Source organism: Mauremys mutica, chromosome 3 (genome assembly GCF_020497125.1).
Source record: "Mauremys mutica isolate MM-2020 ecotype Southern chromosome 3, ASM2049712v1, whole genome shotgun sequence".
NCBI classification, from domain to species: Eukaryota; Metazoa; Chordata; order Testudines; family Geoemydidae; genus Mauremys; species Mauremys mutica.
The window spans coordinates 34,866,235-34,889,480 of NC_059074.1; the positions used below are offsets into that span (position 1 = coordinate 34,866,235).

General features: G+C 46.1%; 1 protein-coding gene across 3 annotated transcripts in view; it reads right to left on the reverse strand.

Moving 5' to 3' along the window:
- The window catches only part of RNF144A (ring finger protein 144A), a 105,558-nt gene that overhangs the window by 36,647 nt on the left and 45,665 nt on the right, over nt 1–23,246 (reverse strand). For all 3 annotated transcript variants that reach the window (XM_045012057.1, XM_045012056.1, XM_045012055.1), the window contains exon 2: nt 6,537–6,682. In XM_045012057.1, coding sequence (XP_044867992.1) covers nt 6,537–6,671 — 135 coding nt within the window. In that variant the 5' untranslated portion in view covers nt 6,672–6,682. The remainder of the gene's footprint in view (nt 1–6,536; nt 6,683–23,246) is intronic.

The window sequence follows — 23,246 nt, forward strand, 5'->3', positions numbered from 1 at the left end:
CGGGCCTGCTAGTCGACCGCGTAGTGGGTTGTAAAGGTATGCACCAAGGACTGGGACCTGTGCCAGGAAAGCCACTGAAGCTGCTTGCGCCCTGGTCGAGTGGGCCATGACCGCCGGGGCCGTGACCCTGAGAGGTCATAACATGCCCGAATGCAGTCTGTAATCCAGGAGGAGATCCGCTGCGCTGACACCGGGAGGCCTCTCATCCCTTCTGCCACGGCCACAAACAGCTGTGTGGATTTACGAAAGGCCTTGGCGTGCTCCAAGTAGAACACCAACACACGGACATCCAAGGAGTGCAGACTGTGGTGACTTGGGTCCGCGTGGGGTTTGGGGGAAAAACACTGGCAGACAAATGTCCTGAAATTGTGAGACCATCTTTGGGAGGAACTTGATGGTGTGTGACAAGCTACCTTGTCTTTATGAAATATTGTATATGGCGGCTCTGAGGTGAGTGCCCTCAGCTCAGATACCCTTCTGGACAAGGTAATGGCCACCAGGAATGCCACCTTCCAGGAAAGGTAGAGGAGGGAGCAGGTAGCAAGGGGCTTGAACGGGGGCTCCATGAGCTTAGGACTAAGTTGAGATTCCATGGGGGAACTGGGGGGCGTGAGTAAGCGAACACCCTCTCCAGTCCTTTAAGGAACTGCCCCACCATTGGGTGGGAGAACACCGAGCCCCTGATAACCCCGGGTGGAAGGCGGAGATGGCCACCAGATGCACCCCGATAGAGGATGGGGCCAGCCCCTGCTTCTTGAGGTGCAGTAGGTACTCTAGAATGGTGGGCACTGGAGACTGGCATGGCTGGAGCTGTTGGGGCCCAGGCCAGCACGAGAACATTTTCCACTTGGTCAAGTAAGTATCCCTGGTAGAGGGCTTCCTACTACCTAGCAGAACCTGCTGCACAGGGAGAGAGCACTGGCTTTCCAAAGCATTCAGCCACAGAACTTCCACGCTGTCAGATGCAGTGATTGCTGGTCGGGGTGGAGGAGCCGCCCTCCGTCCTGCATGATGAGGTCCCGGTGTAGGGGCAGGGTTACCGAGGCTTCCACCGACAGCTCCAGGAGCATGGTGAACCAGTGCTGGCGGGGCCAGGCCGTGGTGATAAGAATGACCGCCGCCCCGTGCCTGCGCACCTTGAGCAGGACCTTGTGCACCAGAGGAAGCGGGGGGAAGGAGTATTTTAATTCCCCTCCCCACAGGATCGCGAACACGTCTGCTATTGAGCCCAGGTTGGGCCCTGGAACGAGCAGAACTGTGGGCACTGGGTGTTGCCCCTGGCGGCAAACAGGTCTACCTGGGGAAACCCCCACTTGCAGAAGAGCGAATACATGACATCCGCTCTGAGTGTCCACTCATGACCTGCTGAGGTGGTCCGCCAGTTTGTTCCACACCCCCAGGAGATGTGACACCTTGAGGCGAATGGCATGGGCTCTGCAAAAGTTCCAGAGGAGGAGAGCCTCGTGGCAGAGCGGCGAGGAACGGGCTCTGCCCTGCTTGTTTATGTAAAACATGGCGGTCGTGTTGTCTGTCAGAACTGTCACACTGTGACCACTCAAAGTGGTGTGAAAGGTCTGGCAGGCTAAACGAACCACACCGAGCTCCTTCACATTGATATGGAGCGACTGCTCCGCTCCCGACCACAAGCCGAGTCCTGAGGTCTCCTAGGTGAGCTCCCCATCCGAGGTCTGACACGTCCGTCACAAGTGTCAGGTCTGGCTGTTGTGCAGCCAAGGGGCTGCCTTCGCAAACCACGGTCTGGGACAGCCACCACCGCAGGGAGTCTAACACGTCCCTCAGGGCTGTCACTACCAAGTCCAGAGGGTCCCTGCCTGGGCGGTATACACGGGCGAGCCAAGCCTGCAGCATCCTGAGTTTCAGTCTGGCATGCTTGACCACATGTGTGCATGCTGCCATGTGGCCCAGCAGCCTCAGGCAGCATCTGGCCATTGTAGTAGGAAACTGGCACAGGGAGTTCACTGCTTGCTGGATGGCCAGGAATCGTGATACTCGGAGGCTCGCCTTTGCCTGTACTGCATCTAGGACCGCCCCTGTGAATTCCACTATCTACGTTGGAATGAGGGTGGACTTGGGGGTGTTGACCAGGAGCCCCAGTGTGCGGAATAGTCTCAGGGCCACTTGCACGTGGGACCGAACCTCCAGTCGTCGAGGTCTGGGTAAACTCAAACCCTCTGCCTCAGTGAGAAGGTTGCCACCACCGCCATGCATTTTGTGAACACCTGTGGTGCCGCAGCTAGGCCAAACAGGAGAACTGTGAACTGGTAATGTTCTTGGTTCACAGTGAGGCTCAGGAATCAGCAATGCGCTGAGTAGATGGTGATATGAAAGTACGCATCCTTCATGTCGAGGGCAGCGTACCAGTCCCCCGGATCCAGGGAAGGGATGATGGTGCTCAGAGAGACCATGCGGAACCGGGCCTTGACCAGGAACTTGTTGAGCCCTCGCAGGTCCAGAATGGGTCAAAGGCCTCTTTTGGCCTTGGGAATGAGGAAGTAGCGGGAGTAGAACCCTTTCCCTCTTAGGTCCTTTGGCACCAACTGTACCACCCCCGCCTGTAGGAGTGTGTGAACCTCCTTTTCCAGTAGGTGCTCATGAGAAAAGTCTCTGAAGAGGGATGGGGAAGAGGGGTGGGGGGTAGGCAGGGAGGAGAACTGCAGCCTGTAACCACTTCACACCATGCGTAACACCCAGTGGTCCGACGTAACACTGGACCACGCACAGGAGAAGCGGGACAGGCGATCCAGGAAGCAAGGGGATGGATCCAGCGATTGGTCCGGTACGCTGTCCTTGACAGCATCTTCAAAAGCCTGGTTTAGGGCCGGGCTGAGACTTATGCTGGCCTTGGCTCCAGCCTGGCCTATTGGAGCTATTGTTATCATCATTACGCCGCCTCCCGTTATCCCCATTTCGCCTGAGGTAGGGCTCCTGCCTAGGACGAGGTTGGTAGCGACGCTGAGGAGGCGGCTGCGGATTGAAGGGCTTTCATTGGGTCGCTGGGGTGTGAATACTCAGCAACCCGAGTGTGGCCCCCGAGTCCTTGAGGCTATGCAGCTTTGCGTCCATCTGGTCCGAAAAACGCCCGGTCCCTTCGAAGGGGAGGTCCTGGAGTGAGTTCTGGACCTCAGGCGACAGACCTGACTCCTGCAGCCACGCCGAACATCGCATGACCACACTAGATGCGATTGTCCTGGCCGCCACATCCGCCAAATCCACGGACACCTAGAGAGAGGTCTTCACTATGGCCTTGCCTTTGTCCACCAGCGCCATAAACTCTGTTGGGAACTCTGCAGGAGACTGTCCTTAAACTTCCCCACTGCCGCCCAGGAATTGAAGTTATGCCTGCTGAGGATGGCCTGTTGGTTAGCAATCCTCAACTGGAGATCTCCTGAGAAATACACCTTCCTGCCCAACAAGTCCAGGCGCTTCACTTCTTTGGCCTTAGGGGCCGGGGCCTGCTGCCCATGGCGCGCTTCCTCATTTACCGCCGAGACTACCAGGGAACATGGGCTTGGGTGGCAAAACAAGAAGTCGTACCCCTTTGACGGGGCGAAGTACTTGAATTCCACACCTTTGGCTGTTGGAGCGCTGGAGGCCAGGGTCTGCCATACAGTCTTATAGTTCGACTATATGGTCTTAATAAGTGGAAGTGCTATTCTGGATGGACCCTCTGGGCTCAGGATGTCCACCATGGGGTCCTCCTGCTCAACCATCTCCTTGGCCTGTAACCCCAAGTTATGAGCAACCTTACACAGCAGCTCTTGGTGGGCTCTGTTGTCTATTGGCGGAGGTCCTGATACCGCTGTGCCTGCCACCACTTCATCCAGGGATGACGATGTCAGCAGCTGCTCCGCTTCCTCTTGCTGGTCCCCCTCCCCTGAAGGAGGGGCTTCCAGCTCAGGCCCAGACAGCTGACCTTGGGGTGGCACCGGACTCGGTGCCGGTTTCTCCCGTCTCTCGCTCGGTGACGGTGCAGGTGGTCTGGATGCCATGGCTTCCTGCACAGAGGAGCATTGGTGCGGGGACTGGGACCGGTGCACCGAGTGGCTGGTCCTGGAGGGAGCCCCTTGCCACTGGTGGTGGGCCCAGGGGATTCAGAAGGGCCAGTGTCCCAGTGGTCCCCACTGGGGTTGCCATCCAGCTAGGTGTTCTCTGCTGTCCGGTGTGGGTAACTGTACCAGCCCAGGTTGGCGCCGGATTCTGGAGACACCCAGCGCAAAGGCCACAGCGGTGCCGTCGATCTGTGCTGGCGGGAGGTCGACGAGCAGCTTCTTGCCGATCGGGAACGGGACCAGTACTGCTGTTCACAGGACCGGAACTGGAATTGGTGCTCCGAAGACCTGGACCGGGACTGGTGACTTCCGGAAGCCTTCAGTGACGGCCGGCTTGCCTTCTCCTGGTGCCGGTCTCTGGAGGGTGCTCTCCGGTCTCTGGAGAGTCGTAGAGGTCACTAACTGGCATAGGCTTGCGGCTCGTGGCGCAAGCCTTAAACCCATGAGCCTGCAGCATGCCCCATGGCCTGGGGCGGGTGCTGGAAGCCTCCAAGCACCTAATCTATCAAGAGTCCACAACAACAGAATGCTAACGAACTGATAGCAGCTAAGTACTCTAAAGCTAAGGGATTGCTTCCCGTAGGAGAGCAAGCATTTGTTCCAATGCCACCACAGGCAGTAAGAAGGAACTGGAAGAGGTTGGGCCAGCGGGGGTATATATGCATTGAGCAGTGGTGCCGCTCAGGTGGGGGCCCCGCCGGCCCAACAGGTACTGCTAAGGGAAAATTTTCTGATGCTCGTGCATGCAGCGCATGCACACCTAATGTGGAATGGACGTGAACAAGCACTCAAAGAACTGGAAACCATTTAAAATAAGTGCCTATTAAAGATTCTAGGCATTGGCTGGAAAAACCTCATCACCAAAGAAGAGATCCAAGAATCACCGACCAGCGGCTTATCTCCAACAGAATCACAAGGAAGCACTGGACATGTCTGGGGCATGTACTCCACATGAAGTCATCAAATGGAAACCAACTAGTGTGAAGAAACGAGGGCACCCAAGGGGAAACTTTAAGAAGAACCCTTAGTAGGGACAGCAGAAACAGTAGATCTTAACAAAATAGAGTATGTAGAAGCAGCAGCAAATGAGAGGAATGGAAGAGACTATTTTCCACTCTTTGAGCCAACACTAGTGCAGGAAGGCTGTAATAATAAATAGTAAGTGACTTTAATGAACAGGGTGTTTTGATTATATGTTATTTTTAGATGCTGAATGTAAAAAAAAAAAGTCAATGCAGCTGTTTATAGACTGCTCTGATATCTTTGTTTGAAATACTGCTGCTAAACACAGACACTTCCAAGTTTTCCCTTTCCCTCTCTGCTCCCTCAGCCCTTCTGCTTCAGTTTCTCCATCTATAAAATGGGGAAATCAACTAACCTGCTTCACAGCAGCTCTGAGAGCATTAATCAGTTGATTTCTGTAGAGAGTTTGGATGATGGCGCTTGCTAAGTATCACATTTAAATGCTCATGACAACTACAAACATACAATATCCTGTATTTAACTGTCACTATGCTCTTTCCCCTCTCTCATCCAAGGCACATACTCACGCAATAAGGCAGTGCTGATACAGAGCTGTTACAAAACTTGGGTTATTCATTATTTGTTGACATAAGCACCCATAACGTGCCATGTAGTTTCCAAACACAAGAGAGTACCTGGCCTCTGATCCAAACAGACAAAAGGAAAAAGGATAGTTTACAATGTCTGAGTAAAGTGGTCAAGGAGGTAAACAGCCACAGCGAAATACTGCTTGATTATCCCAGTTGCTTCCCCACCCTTTTTAGGTGGGGCATAAAATTAGTTGCTAGCTCTAGGTTAAAAAGTGCAGCACAGATCTTAATTCTCAGTTCAAAGGCTCTAACTGCTGCTCACATCAATTAAAAAAAACAAAACAAACATGTTTGACAGATAACCTGTAACTCCTAGATGTTTTATCTTTTTTTATATGTAAAAAGTGAAAGTCACACAAAGCCTGAAAAAACAGGATGAGAGAAATCAGAATGGCCTCCCTCCCAATCACAAATAGGGCATGAGGCAGCTCTGTAGCCTTTGCACAGACAGAATTCCAGCTCCTTGGCTTTAATAGAGTGTATAATCCTGACACTTATTACACAAGGATTCGTGACCACTGGACCTGTGTGTGACTGCAGATGTACCAGATAATTCCTCTCCTGTCACTGGCCACACTGTAAGCCACATTCACCCTCCACATTGGGATACATGAGCCTGGCTGTGGGAGATTTTCAGACTGGAAGCTGCACAGGACCCCTGCATGCCTACCCAGAGCACAGGGGTACCATCGCATTGTTGCACTTCCAATGCTTTGGGGACCATCTCAGCGCCAACACTTTTGAGTGAATTGTACTCTACTAAAGTCAACATAAAAAACAATGCCTCATCCTGACCCTGAGATATAATAAGGCTATTTTTTTATACACACATACAATAAAAAAGCAAACCAACCAGAGTACAGAAGATGCATTGGCATTGTGCTATTGTTGTCATCTGTTCCACGGGATATTCCCCAAGACAGAGTTTACAGGACACCAAAGGGTCAAGTACCAAGTCCCAGGTAGGCCTGTATCTTGCTGTAGTCATTGCAGAGCAGTCTGAAAAAAACAACAACAAACGTGAAAAAATAAACATTTCTATCACAGCCTTACTACATTCCTGGGCAGTGCAAGGCCTTATTTTCCATATCCACTGCTGTCTACTAACTGTTAGGAAGTTAAACACAGTAAATTATTATTATAATGTGTACTGTGGTAGTGTACAATGTACTGTATTATGTGCATCTCAAAGATACAGCCCCACACCTGAGAGAACATAGGATCTAGATAGATAAAGGATAGGTGAGAAGTGCGGAAAAGGGATGTAGCATACAAGCAAAGTGATCCCGGGGATAGTAGGCACGGAAACATCCCATTAGTTGCAGATTTCTCTTTGCTGGAAGTTACACACTAAACTCCAACACCCGCCCCCCCTTCCAGCCCACAATTCTGCCCTCATCTGTCTTCCACATGGTATATCAGATTCCTTTCACCCTCATTTGATCCTCCATCGCACATAAGGGCCTGATACAAAGCTCATTGAAGTCACTGGGGGCCAGATTTACAAAGGCATTTAAATGCCTAATGGGATTTACAAGAGAACCTAAGAAAGGCAGGTGCCTAAGCCCCACTGAAGTCAGTGGGAGTTAGGTGCCTAACTTGTTTTACACAATCTCACTAGGTGGCTAACTGTATCTTTAGGCGCCTACCTACTTAAATTTTAAATCTGGCCCTGGGAATCTTTCCACAAGCTTCAAGGGGATTGAGCGCTGGCCTTCCATGAACGAACAAGCATAGCACCACAGTGCAACAGTGCCAGAATTTCAATTAAATGCATGAGTTTATAACTCGGTCATAAAAGTTCACTTGTAAGTCATTCATTTAATTCTGATCCATTTGGGCAGTGACCAAAAATCTGGAGCAGTTAGCTCTGGTGGCATGTATGAAACGAATGTGTGGGCTCTATCCAATGTTCAGTGGGCAGTTAACCAAAAAACCCCACAGATAATTGCTCCTCACTAGCACCTCTATCAACTATTTTGAAAGACCAAGGACTAAATAACCCTCTTCGTCCTTGGAGGAGATCTTCCAGGCCAGTGTTCAAGCACAGTGGTGAGATAGCACAGGATAGGCTTTCATGGCTTTATCTATTTTCTGGCTAAAGAACTGTCACTCTCCAGCACTGAAAATTCCATGAAGTGTTAATATACTTACTTTGGAAAAGGCTTTGCTCATGGCAGAAATGATCAGAGGCAAACAAACAATATTTCAGTTCAGCCATTGTTAAGTCACAGCAAAGTAGTAATTAACTGCAAATTCCACAAGGCTTTTGTGTATAGCTGTGATATACTGCTTATGCTGTTCAGTTGCAGGCCCTGATCCATAAAGCGACACTTGAATGGTTGAAAAATTAACAAAGTGAGGGCTATCAAATGCACATGAGCATTAATTTTTCACAACAGTAGTGCCCCAGACACCCTCATTTTTCCCTTTAATTCATGCTTCAAAAGGCACCAAGTTGCGTTCACCTGTTCTCCTGGCTGAGGTAAACCCCTCTTTGAAAGGCTTGCTTATTTAAAAAGAAAAGCCAGGTTCTCCCCTCTCGGGATACATGCACTGCCTCTGCGCTGCATTATTAGAGCTGAATATGATGCAAATCATGATCTAGCCAAAGAGACAGGCAGAGAAACCATTTGAGGTTGGGTGTTGTTTCCATTAAGAGCATCTGGTCATCGTTACAGTAGAGACTGTGTAGCAGAGGCTGAGGCACAGGGATGCCTGAAGAACAGACAGGCAGAGAACCTCTACCTGGATAGGAATCACCTTCATGAACTGCTCAGTATTCACTACGCCCACTCCTACAGATGCACAGCATTGCAAGAACCAATGTTTGTTGATATTTTTGTTCCTAGTACCAGCAGCAGGCTGATTACTTCACTGGTTTAATTTTAGAGTGATTTTAGAGAGAAATCAGAACGGGCTAGTCCTCATCCATGCCCCAGTCTCCATTAGATACTGGGTTCGGTAACTTCACACTCCCTTAGATGAGACTGGAATGTAAAGCTAGGTGTCATCAGGATACTGACCACACTGCCTCACTAATTCCCCCTGCATGCAGGCTGGGCAAAATAGGACCCTCTAGAACCCCACATGACAGAGCTTAGGTCAGATGAACGGTTGCCTATTACCCAGAAAGAAAACTTTTGTTATGCTCTCAACAAAAGTACCTCAGCTCAAAGACCTGAGGACTCCAGATACTGCTGGGAGTGCTTCACCATACCAAGGAAGTTAACCAACCTTCCAAAAAATGAGAGCTCCATAAAAGGCTGACAGAACTGGAGAGATTATCTACATTAGAAAATGGTTTCTTGAGCAAGCATCTACATTACATGCTGCAAGATATGCCAGTCCTTTTTGTCTTCCCTCAGGGAAGCACTGACTGCTCCAAAAATGGCCATAACTCTTCTACACTAGCTTTAACCAGGCAGGAAGCACATTGATCTATCTTACTCTGTATCTGTGGATTTCCCAACACCTCCAGAGCTGAAATAAGTATCAGAAGCTGAAACTCGGATGTTAGCTCACTCTGCAAAATTTGGTGTAAAGGCTTAGATAGAAACTCAAGCAAGAGGTGTCATTTTGCTTCAAAACAACCTACATACAGCGTGCAAAAAAATGTTTACAGTTAAAGCACAAGTCTGTTGATATTTGCAACACTGCAGATACGATTCCCGGAAAGTTTACAAACTCATTGAGGAGAGCAGAACTTTTGATGTTAGCTCTCCATCTGTTAGGGAAGCTTAGGCTCTGTTTACACTGCAGTTGGGAGCGAGTCTCCCAGCCCAGCTAGTAGCTACCACACTAAAAATAGCAGTGTGGATGTTGCAGCTAGTCATCTGAGCGAGACCCTGGTCGGCCTGAGCTGTCACCTGAGCTGCAACATCCACGCTGCTATTTTTAGTGTGCTAGCTCAAGTGGAGCTAGAACAAGTGTCTACCCGGGCTGGTAGGCTTGCTCCCAGCAGCCACACAGACATAACCTCACAGTCTCCAACACACTAGAAAATGCCCTTTTAAAGTGGAGAGAAGGGCACAAAAAGCAGTATCCCATCCAGGGCCGGCTCTAGACCCCAGCGCGGCAAGCACACGCGTGGGGCGGCATTTGCCGGCAGGGGCGGCAGGCTGGGTCGGTGGACCTGCCGCAGTCATGCCTGCGGGAGGTCCACCGGAGCCCCGGGACGACCGGACCTGCCGCAGGCATGACTGCGGACGGTTCGCTGGTCCCGCGGCTCGGCTGGACCTCCCGCAGGCATGACTGCGGCAGCTCAAGCGGAGCCGCCGGACCAGCCAACCGTCCGCAACTGTGGGAGGTCCAGCCCAGCCGCGCGACCAGCGGACCCTCCGCAGTCATGCCCGCGGGAGGTCCACTGCTCCCGGGGCTCCAGGGCGTCTCCCGCGCCTGACTGCTTGGGGCGGCGAATATGTAGAGCCGCCCCTGATCCCATCGTATTTATTTTTTAGTGAAAACTGATGTAGCCATGGGGGAGAAAAAACAATCTCAGGTTCAGGGATGTTCTGGATTGCTACCTGTGAGCACTGACATGCTGTTTCAAAGAAAATATAAAAGTACTGGAGGACTGCATGGCATAATGGCTCAAAGTCACAATGCATGTGGTGTGCTGTGCAATCTGACTTGACACACTCTGAGTTCGGACATCTCCAGGTGCCTCAAACCAAAGTTTTGAAGAACTTTAGCCAGTTTCCTTATTGTTTATCCCCACTGTATGCATTAGAGAAATAAACATCAGCAAAAGTGATTTCTCCACACCAAACCCTAATTTTACCTGGCATTGTTTACATTTACACACCGTTCCATGAAGCACCTGAGCTTGAATGACCGCACACATATTTCTGTGTTTGTACTGGCACCACATAAGAATGCACTTCACTAGGCAAATTTAGGCTCTTGTTCATTGGCATGTGTTGCTTATGGTAACAGACAGCAGGAAATATGAGACAGCAAGCAGTGGGGAAAGACATGTACGTGAGTTAGGGATGGACTTGCATGGCTCAGGAAGACCAAAATGCCACAGGTTGTTGTGACATTTCCAGCCCACGCTGAAGGGTGGGTGCTTATACAATTCAATCTAAAATAAATACACCAACCCATGCAAATCTGAGGTTAGTCACTAGGGTGCACGGGCCTGGGGACAATTCCACCCCCCACACTTGTCTGTCCACTGTGTCCTTCCACAGTCTTACTGTGACAGCTTCTCTCCTGCAGCTATAACTGGATTGAATAGCCTTCCTTTGTATTGCCATCTCATGTGAGGACATCTCTTCTCCCTCAGCTATTCCTCTATGACACTATGACACCTGTCTCAAGCAAGCACCCTAGGGGTGCAGCAGAAATTGGTTACCTAATACAATTGTTATTTAACTGATGGCCTCTTGAACTCAGTGGGACTCTAAAGATACAAAGTAAGCAGAATTTGACAAGGTTCAGATGGCAGGCAGAGGGTGCCGCTATAGGCTTGCTTAGAGCACCTTTGACATACCAGTCGTCAAACTGAGACAACAGGACACACAACAATTGATGATAAACATCAAGTGCATTTATAATGCGATGATGTAAAACCAGTTAGTTGTTCCCATAGTCATTTCAAGAATCACTACTACTTAATGGCATTTTTTAACCAAGTATTAATTTCAGTTTCTCAATATATTACAGCATTTCACGCTTGACTTCTCATCATTTTACAAACAGACATATATGAGAGTATGTGTCTTTACATCTTTCTCTTGGTCTTCTGCAATCTTAATCCAAGGCTTCCAAAATGATTACCCACTGCAACTTGAATCTCTGCCAAGTTCTTACTATCATATTCTTAGTAAGGAAGTCTGGCACCCACTGGTAAGAAAATACCCACATTTATCTGTGGTGTAAAACCAAGAACAAAGAAACCTGTCTACTTGTTAGTGGAAAAATGTTTTCCAAATCCAGCATTGTCTTTTTTCTCAGTTGGAAAGTACAGGGTATTAAGCTATTCAGGGTACAAGCTGTGACCTTCTTTGGGCTTGCTTGGCACATTTGGGAAAATACCACAATATAAATAACAAAATATTCCTACACGTAATAAGACAATTCAGCTACCAAAAACAACAGAAGCAGAGACAAAAGCATGTTCTGTCAAGATCCATTCACAAGAGTAATTCTTCCAGCTACAGACTAAGATTTCAGAGTGTGTTCCTATGTCTTTAAGTGACACAGAATGTTGCTTACAGTAAGAACAAGAAAAGTCTAAGCAGTTGGTTATCTGTTGCTGGGTGCCTAAATATCTGCTGGTTGAGTTGGGATACCTAGAAAATGACCCTGTAAATATATTTCAAATATACAGGAGTAAAGCCTTTTGCCCAGTGTAGTATGCTCCTCCCACTGAACAGATTTTATCTCATTGTCAATTTAGACCTTTATACATGTACTGCGATTTGTCAATTCAGTATGTGGTGCATGAGAGCTCCTCAGGTATTAATAGTAGTTTGCATAATTAAACCCTCATAAGGGTTGAAAACAAGAGTACAACTTGATCTTAAAATTCACCTCCAGATTTCTACTGCAGTTGATGGCAGCTTCATGCACACATCTGAGCAAAATTTGGCCCACACCATTGGGCAGTGAATTTGTGAGGGCTTGGCTACACTTACAAATTTGCAGCGCTGCAGCAGGGTGTGAAAACACACCCTCTCCAGCGCTGCAAATTGCGGCGCTGCAAAGCGCCAGTATAGTCAAAGCCCCAGCGCTGGGAGCGCGGCTCCCAGCGCTGTCCGTTATTCCCCACAGGGAGGTGGAGTACGGACAGCGCTGGGAGAGATTTCTCCCAGGCGCTTTGACTACACTTAGCGCTTTGAAGTGTAAGTGTAGCCAAAGCCTAAGACATGCCAGCATGACATTTCCTCTTCTGGAATAGCTTTGTATTGAATGCTGGGAAAAGAGATCATCATGAGCAGTGATGCATTCACTTTACTGAGTGATCCAGAAGCTATTCTCTCACATATAATAAGCTGCCTCACAGCTATCTGATTCTGTAAATTACCAACCATGCTCTGCACATCGCTACCTGGAAATGAAATCAGTCCCAAGAGTGACTCACTGACTCTTTAGAGTTCTGTTAATGTAGCATGACTATTTAAACACCAACGTATTTACATTCAGAAGGGAGAAAAACACCCTCTTATCCAACCTAATATTTACTTTCATTATTTCTATGCAACATCCAATGACCCAAAGCAACATAATGAAGATAAAATGGCTTTCTGTAGCACTCCTTGCCTTTGGGAAATTCTTTCTACTTGTTATGCGAAGATAAATGGCAATATTAATTTACTGATAAAATAAGCCATAATGTTTCAAGATCTCTAAAAGGCAGAGGGGATTGTGCATGGAATGAGGGAGGAATGAAGCGGATGCCCATCTGCATAAATCTCAAATAATTAATGCAATAAGAATTTCTAAGGTACATCGTCATTCTCTAATAAACATTTAAATCTACATACAATTGCTGTCAATGCCGTACTAACGTTCCAGATGCCTAACTGGAAAAAAATATGATTGCAAGGTAGTATAATGGGTTATATTGAACTACAGGTGTATTTATATTGGTGGGCCAACTCACCACCCAGTGCTACATATAAAGCTCCCACCGCAGCAGAATTTCAGGCTCTTTTTATAGGGATGGGTTTATTTCTCAAAACAGTCCAACATAAATCAAACAGATAAATTGGGTTCTGCTGCCTGGCCTTTTTCCAGCTCCTTTACCTTGACCCAGGGTCTTCTACACTACAGGATCTCTCTCACAGCTGAGCAGCTTGATGGCCTTTTGTCTAAGGACCAGGTAACCTGCCAGCCTATACATGTGCAAGGAGACTTCTGACTGGGTTATTTAAAAACTAAATAAAATAAAGAATTATACCATCTTTGCATCCATCTGCTGTGGACTGTAGACCTATAAAAGCAGACATGTGACTCAGGAATGGTAGCTATCCTAGAAACTTACATGCCTTCCTCACCCCCATCACAGTAGTATCTGGCCTCCTCAGAATCTTTATCACCCCAAGACCCCTGCACGGCAGGAAGTACTATCATCCCCATTCTATCACTGGGGTACTGAGGCAGATGGCCAGGTTTGATTTCAATGGGACTTAGGTACTTACCCTGTTCAAGTTAGTGGGGTTTCCAAACCTGACACCTATCTGCATCAGCAGCATCTAAGTACCTTTGTAAAAGACTTGCTGGGATGGTTCTTGGAGCACCCAGAACCGGGAGTCGCCTTGTTACTCCCTGTCACCAGTGTGAGGGACTATCTTGCCTGTGGTAACAGGGTGTCAGCTCCCTAACCCCACCAGACTTCAGCCACTCAAGCACTCTCCTCTGGGCTATGCCAGCCCTATCTTTGCCTTGCAGATTAACAATAGGTGCACCCTAGTCCTCGACTCCTTTTGAATCATTCCCCTATGATATTCGGTGCCTAACACTGGCTAATCACGGAAACACCAGATCTTCTGCTCGCAAAGGAGCAATATACCCCAGTTTACTAGTTTTATCTTAATCCCCCCAGCGCCCATATCACACACAGGACTTGTGAGCTGTTATAATAAAACAAACATAGGTTTATTTAAGAAAGAAATAGAGAGCTAAATAGAAACAAAACAGAGTGATGAAAACAAATGATTAAAATACAAAACAAACCATAAAACATTAACTTGGTTCTACACTTATTAACAATTACTTTTCCTGACTAATAAAATAGGTTCTCTCTCCGCTCCCCGCTCCCCAAAATTCAGTCTGTTGCACAGCTGACTGGCTCCACAGGAACCAGAATCCAATTTTTCCATGAGAACATCCCTGCTCCCCAAGATATGAAAGGATTTAGACAGACAGTCTTTCCCCCTCCTCTGTTATAATGAAAAAGCCCTTTGTCTTTATTCATAGACAGGGTGACACTCTGTCCCATGCAATGTTTCCTTTTCACATCCAAGTGGTTTGAATTTTTTGCATTTCTCTCTGATGGTTTTCCATTCATAGTCTTGGGATGGAGCAAAGGTAGACAACTGAGCCTTGAATTACATCATCACCTAAAGAGGGAGGGTGTGACAATTCCCTCCTGCATGAATGGGCCATCACCGAAACATATTGTCCCCTGGTGACTAACTTTTACATCGAGACCATAAAGCATACTTTCAATATAGTTACATTATGCCTTATGTATTTCCCATATATTGTGCAATGATTATGAGTCTTGTAAGATGTCTACAGAAAGCTTGTAACTTCTCACATTACCTTGATGGATAAATACCCTGCAAGACATGTTTGGAGTCGTAAGTTTGTCAGGTGTGAGATGAGAGTTGTTTACAAAGAACAGGGAACCTTTGGTCAAGGAATTTCTGTGGGTATATCTACACAGGGATGAAGGACCCTCAGCACAGCCACCGCTGGCACGGGTCAGCTGACTTGGGTTCAGGCCATGAGCCTGAAAAAATCACAACGTAGACGCTTGGGCTCCAGCTGGAGCCCGAATTCTGGGATGCTCCACCCTTCCAGGGTCCTAGAGCTCGGGCTCCAGCACGAGCATCTACACTGTGATTTTTTTCAGTCCTGGAGACTGAGCACCGCAAGCCAGAGTTAGCTGCTCCATGCCAGCGTGGGTTTGTTTATCCCTGTGTAGACGTAGCCTGTGTCACACTTGCCCAAGGTGGCCAGGCATTCTTCTTATTTTGAGCACCTAATGTGCACATAAACTGCTTCCAAAAAGTGAAAGCCTGATTCTCTCACCATTACCCATATAGATTCCAGGCCAGAAGGGACCACTGTTATCTATTCTGACCTCCTGTATAACCCAGGCCATAGAACTTCCCCAAAATAGTTCCTAGAGCCGATGTTTTAGAAAAACATCCCATCTTGATTTAAAAATTGTCAGTGATGGAGAATCCACCATAATCCTTGGTAAATTGTTCCAATGGTTAATTACTTTCACCATTAATAACTTACACTTTAATTCCAGTCCAAATTTGTCTAGCTTCAACTTCCAGCCATTGGATCATGTCATATCTTTGCTAGACTGAAGAGTCCATTATTAAATATTTGTTCCCCATGTAGATACTTATAGACTGTAATCAAGTCACCCCTTACCCTTCTCTTTGTTAAACTAAATAGACTCAAAGATAGGCTCAATCTACCATTATAAGGCATGTTTTTTAATTCTTTAATCATTCCCGTTGCACTTCTCTGAACCCTCTCCAATTTATCAACATCCTTCTTGAATTGTGGATATCAGAACTGGACAGAGTATTCCAGCAGTGGTCAAATACTGATCCATAGGCATTCAAGATCATTTTCTTCCAAGTAACAAGCAACTCAGAAAGAGGTACTGCCATTTCTGACAGAGCGTCACTCCCCCTCCTGTTTTGCCCATTCGATCCTTCGTAAATAGGTTTTAACCACTGATTTTAATATTCTAACAACTGTGCGAATCATACCACCAGGTTTCAGTAATACCTCCTATATCAAATGCATGCTCATAAATGAGCAATTCTAATTCCTCATTAGTTATGCCAATTCTATACTTAACTCAGCAGAGGCCAAGGGACAGAGTGGGTCAAAGGTTTGGTGACTAACCCATCTCTGCCAGTGCCAGAACGACTATGTATCTATTTTTAGTGTACCAGTGGAAGCCTTGCTAGCACAAGTCTATCTACCCAGATGAAAGACTCGCTCTCACCTGTAGTGCAGCCAGACTAACCCTTTGAGCCTAACAAAACAAAAGTGTGCAGCTTCTAGTATAAACTATATCAGAGATACAACAAGCCAAAGAGAGAGTCAGGAAAACATTCAAGATGTGAAAATCTACTTTTCTGAGTGCTTGATTCTCACATGCCATTTGTCTAAACTTCTTTTCTGAGACATTTGAGGTTAATATTATCCTAGCACAAATTGAGACATGTAAAATTTCAAACACATTGGTTTACTTACGGCACAGCCGGGGAAAAGATTTAAAAACTGGGGTTATAATGGAATGCACCTACTAACTATGAAACTATAAAAGTCCCCTCCCTCAAACACATCAGAACAAAAAAGAAAAGACATTATGTAGACAAATATAAAAAATAAAATAAATGCAGACTTAACATTTCTGCAATACTGCCCTCCAATTTTGATTAACATGTGTACAAATAGATGTGCCAAAGAAGTCTTTAGAAAGACTATCCCAAAAGCTTGATGCATGTGGCCTACTACCCCAGTGTGTAGGAAGCAAGCCCTGTTGAGTGAAAGGTCCTGTGATTTATTCTACACCACCCATTTATGCAACTAAATAAAGTCATCAGGGAAAAAACATACTTTTTCTGGCCTTTATGCATCTTCCTGAGTCTACATACAGCTCCAGGGCCTCTGCTGCTTCTTATAGCTCTGCCAAGCAACAGCAGTATGAAATAAACAAGATTCTGGCTTGTTTCACAGCTGTTATTCAGAACACTGTAGGCAGCAGTAAATGTAAAATAAAAAAAATCTGATAGCAGCAGCAGGCACAGGAGCATTCAGTGAAGGTAGGTGTGTGTGTGTGTGTGTGTGTGTGTGTGTGTGTGTGTGTGTGTGTGTGTGTGTGTGTGTGTGTGTGTGTGTGTGTGTAAAAAAGTTGGGAAGAGGTAGAATAGCAGAGACCTTCCCTTGAACCTGCAGCAACCAAGAGGCTGGGAGGCAGGATGGGGAAAGGAAGAATGTGAGATGGGCAGAAAGGGAGGGAGAAGAATGCAGAGGCCTGGGATAGCTCCCTGATAAAAATCCCTGCACCATCCCCTGCTCCCACCAGCTGAGTGTGGGTCCTGGGCTTAACGCCAGGGCACTGTCATAAACAGTTAGTTAAGGGTTAAGGTTTTTGTCTACCTGTAAAGGGTTAACAAGCAGTACCTGTGGACACCTGACCAGAGGACCAATGAGGGACAAGATATTTTCAAATCCCTGTGGAGGGAAGTTTTTTTCCTGTTCTTTTTTTTAGAGAGTCTCTCTTGGGAATTAAGAGAGTCCAGACATCTTAATCAAGTCCTCCCAGGTTTCTGCAATAAATTCTTCTATTCAAGCTAGTGAGTATTAGCAAGGAACTAGTATTCTTATACTTTTATTTCTGTATTTGCAATTCTGTGTTTTGCCATAGAATTTCTTTAAGTCTGTACTGTTATTGCTTTTACTGAGAAAGAAAGGAGGGGGAATTCTCTCCAGAGATTGATAAGTTTAGACCCTGTATATTGTTCCATCTTGGTTACAGAGACAAGTGACTTTCTTTTTATTCTTTAATAAATTCTTTTCTATTAAGGACTTGGTTAATCTTTCGTTGGGTGGATTCTCAGAGAAAGGGGAGGGGGAGGCATCCCTCTGTAGTTAGATCCCGGTATCTCTCCTAGGAAAAGGGAGGGGGGAGGAAGCAGGGGGGAATGGTTTATTTCTCCTGGGTGTAAGAATTCCATAGATTTGGGGCTCTTGGGATCCCCAAGGATTTTGGGGAAGGACTGTGTCCCAATCCACGTACCTGATTGGGTGGTGGCAGCTTTTACCAGATCTAAACTAGGATTTTTAGTTTAGAGGGAAACCAGTGCAGGTCCCCATTTTGGAACCCAACAGCTCTAAGTGGGGGTGAGACCTATGACAGGCACTGTCCAAAAAGTTCACTGGTATTTCCCCCGCTCCTCCAGTTTTCAAATAAGCCTACGGCTAGAAAGTTATCAGAGAGAGTGGTAATGGGAAACTGCTCCTTCTCTGTGAAAACCCTAACCCTGACTATCACCCTTCTCACTGGGAGAGATAGTGAGACTCCATGGGCTCAGCTGCCAACAACATGCAAGAGGCCTCCAACCAGCTATCTTAGTCACGGATTGAGACCGGAAAGGACCCTGTATAACACAGGCAACAGAACCCCACCCAGTAATTTCTCTGTCAAGCTCATCATTCAGTTGGAGCTACTGCATGATGCATTCTCTACTAACGTAAGCACGGTCACCACTACAAAATTCACATGCCTATGAGAGATCAGCCTTGGGATGAAGAACAGCTGGCTCAAGCTGAACCCAAGCAAGACTGAAGTGATACTGGTCAGGAGGGCCAAACTGCTTTGAAGAACTTGGACACTATCCTCCACCTCCAACTGAAGACACGCAGTACCCCCTTTATCAAAGAGGTGTGGTGTGGAGCCTCAGAGCCCTGTTTCATTTTCACTAAGCTTGGATGACCGGGTACTACTGTTTAAAAATGCCTTCCTTCTTCTCCAGCTCACTCAGAAACTTTGTCTCTTTCTCCTGGACGAGGACCTGGCCAGAGATCCATGCATGGGTAGCCTCTAGGCTGGATTACTATAACTCACTGTATTTGAAGCTAAGTGAAGAGACGATGCATAGGCTCCAGCTGGTACTGAATGCAGTTGGCCCCTTCTCCCTGGCTCAGGCTGCTGTAAGCTCATCAGACCTGTGCTCAAGTCCCCGGCTCCCAGCCCGCTATTGATAGCCATTTAAGGTCTTGGCCCTACTCATCACAACAATGAATAGCTCAAACCCTAACTGCACTAAAAAACTGAATTTCAATCTACAAACCACTGTGGCAGCTGCATTCCTCTGGGACAACATGCAATTCAAAAAAGCCAAAGACAAAAGGCAGGAGAGTGCAGACACTGCCTTCTCTGTTGAGGGGATCTGGCTATGGAACAGTCTTCCAGAAGAGATTTAGAAGAGTCTGACAGACTTCAGGAAACACCACAAAACCTTTTACAAAAAGGCTTTTTCACCATAGAAAGAATGGCACAACACGGACACTCCTTCTATCCAAATGTCCTCCCCTCTCTCCCCCAAGAAACCCATACCTGAAAAACCCTACCCTGAAACACAGCTTTTCACCTCAAAAAGGTAGAAGTACCAGAGACTCCTTGAAGTTCAATAGGTTCTTCACTATTATGATTATTGGGTCACAGTATAAAATCCTAGCAAGAGGGGCTAAGTTGATTTGCAAAGAGCTCTCACCTCAGACCTGACAAACTCACTCCATGAAACACACTTTATGGGATATTTATCCAGGAATAGTAACATCTACAGAAAGCTCATAACTTGTCAAGAGTACAAATCATTGTAAGATGTACATGTGGATAATACTTATGGAGTAATGTATTTATACTGAAAGTATGCTTTATAAACTTAGAGTACAAAGTGTCTTGGAGACAACCCATTCAACCAAGAGGGAGAGGTCATCCATCCCTAGTTATAGGGCAAGGTATCACAAGGTTCTATTGTTTACCCTGGCCACATCCTAGAACAGTAAATAGAAAACTGTCAGAGATGAGGACAAAAAAAAAAAAATCAAACCCACTTAAAGGTAGAAAAGAAACTCTAGAACAAGGCAGGGGTTCTCCTTGCCTCTGAACAGAAACAAAAGACAGTTTTCAGTATAAACACAGATTAGGAAAAGGCTGTGTATCCATTCAAGGAGGAATACCCCGGGCGGGAGAGGGGATGCTTTCATGAACATTTGGATCCTGGTTGTTGTGAAACCAGACAGCTCTGTAATGGACTGAACGTTGGTGGGGGTGGGTGTAGCCTACTTTATTAGATAGGAAAGGTAACCAGTGATAAGCGTTTTATTATTTTGTTTTGGGCTGTAATCACCAGTTGTTTCCACCACTCTCTCTCACTTCTAGGTAAATCTTTATTCTTTCTTAAATAAACCTACTTTTGTCTTACAATAAGTGCTCACAAGTGCTGCGTGGTTTACAGGAGCAGTGGTTTAAGGCAAAACTGGTAAACTCGGGAACACTGCCCCTTGGGGGCAGAGGATCTGGAATTTCTGTGAGTGGCCAGTGTCACGGGCTGGATCTCACAAGGGAGCAATTCAAGGGGACTGAGGTGCACCTATTGTTAACCTGCAAGGGGAAAGAAGAGCTAGCATAAGTAAGCAAGAGTGCTTACCTGGCTGAAGGGCTGGCAACATCAGGAAGCTGACACCCAGCTACCACAAGCAAGACTCCCCTGGCTAGCGGAAGGGGGTAACCAGTTGACTCACAGTCCTGAGTATCACAAGAACGGCCACAGTGCCTCAGAAGCTTTCCAAGCTCTGTGATGCATATCAAACAGCAGCCAGGGCCTATTAGATGTTACATTTAATAATGCTATCGTTAGCTAACCAATAATCTATAAACAAATGGTGCCACTATAGAGACAGCAACCTGCAGTAATAAACCTTTCAGATCAGAAGCAGAAATTCAAAATTAATGGAGCCAGTGTAATGACCACAGAAACAAGGAGGCTTGGCCTAACTATTAGCAGCATGAGACTGAACTCTGCTGAGAGTAGAATATAAATCAAAGCAGAATGATGTAATCTTTCCTGAAGGGAGTTAAGATGTGAATAAACATCTCAACAGATGCTCAAGAAAGCATCGGCAACAATCCGGAGACATTCTTCCAAGTAAAAGAGACACATCTTGCTGCCTTCATTTTTTTATATCTATCTATTCAAAAAAACAAGTTCTGATTGTTGTTTCTGAACTATTTTCCCAGCTGAGTGTAGTAGGATTATGTTTCTATCACATGAAAGGAGACAATTACACTAAGCTTTCATATTTATAAAGGTTTTCTACTGTTTACAGCCACCAGCCTTGAAAACATGATTCACATTCAAAGTCGTGACAAAAAAGGTACACAGCTATAGCTCATTGGTTTACAAAGAAAGTTCAAGTTGTACTTAAAAAACCAAGTTCCAACTGAGTAGAAATAGTCAGCAAATATTATTTATTATCTGTACTGAGGTAGCACTTCACCTCTCTCAAATCATAGACCAGAACCCCACGGAACTAGACACTGCTCCAATACATAATAAAAAGTGTTTCTGGCCTGAGGCATTTACAGTCTAAGTTTAATAAAAGAGACATAGTAAAGGACTTAAAATTGCACCAAAATCAAAACTCTGTGAGACAGCGTACTGACACGGAGGACATTACATATCCTGATTTTTGTGTGTGTTTGTGGTGGTGGCAGTCACAGGAATGGGGACATGGACAAGACCCCCATGCTCTCTGAGATACAAGGGCTCCAGTTTTAGTTGTCATTTTGGGTTCAGGAATTTTCTACTAAGCATGCCCTGTTGAAAATCTGCCTCTCTATTCCCTCTCCCGTCTTTCCTAGCATACATTTTCCTCCCCTCTTTTCTGTCATCTCCTATTTCCTCCTGGCCCCTGGATTTACAAGGAGCAGTGTTCCTGTATTATAGCAATAACCTACCAAGCAAGTTTCAAACTGTAACATATGACAAGGACTTTCTTCTTGTCAATTTCAGGCTCTTAGGAAAGTAACTGCCATGCATATGCAATGCCCAATTAGCTCTAAATCCAAGTTCTGTGTTTTTTCTCAGTTGGCAAGAGGAGGAAAACCTGGGAAGCTTGAAGCTAGGCAATATATTTAAACACATGACAGACCCTTATTCAAGAAACACAAAAGTGTGCAAAAGAAAGGGTTTGGAGTCCTGAGATGTAGTCTTGGCTCACATTTCCCCTGTTACCTTGGAAAAGTTGTTTAACCCTTTTTGCTCAGTTTCCCGTTGTCTAAAACGGGATCAAAATACTTAACTACCAGAGGTATGGTGAAACTTACTCAATGTGTGTAAAGGACTTTAAAACCCTCAGATGAAAGATTCAAAGTACATTTTTTTAAAATCCTCATTTTCTGCTACTTGAGTGCTAGCAACGGCGCCCACATCATAGTTGCATGGAGATATCAATCATGTGGATGACAACCTAAACAGCTTCAGATGCTTCATAGTCTCTTAAAAGTGGATACTTCTGCAGCAGAAAATAACCTTAACCACAGCAAGCAGAAACCCTGTTAATTTGGCTGTAACCTGTGGTCTCCTATTCCTGCCACTCCTGTGGGTATCTAGCCTTTCTCAATTCCCCTTGCTAACTGCAGCCAAAATCCTTGCAGCACTTTACCGGAAGGAGCATCTTTCCGAACCACTATCTTTGACTAAGCGCTCCAAGTCTTTTGCCCCAATTCTAGATTTAAATTTTCCTTGTTTTGGAGAACGGTCCCACTAGGTTCACCCCATTAACAGGCTGAGGGTATGTTAAGGAAAGCAATGTTTATTAGAAGAAGGCAAGTAAAAAAGCAAAATGACTGTATGCCATAAGGCTTGTCAGAAAATGCCATCAATACACAGGGGAAGAGAGAGGGACATTCATGAAAATTATTGTGTGTTTTCCTCCAGCCAGCTTTAGTAAGCATTACAAAATCATAACTAATCCAAGGACTAGGTAACATTAATCAACCCCACCAGTGCAGTCTCTCTGCAGTAACAATCACGGAGCCATTACACTTCTTCTGGCCATTACAGCACTACAATAAGAACTATCTCGTCTCTCCCCAACCTTTTCTAAAATCTTGACCAAAAATGGAAGACTAGAGCCATGTCAAATGCTGGACAGACTGTCAGCATTAATAACTGACTTCAGAAGTGAAGGCTATGCACATGGCTCCATCAGACCAATCTGTATTCTGCATAGCAGCAAGAGCCCAGTAATGCCCTGTTAGACTTCAGCAACCAGAGAT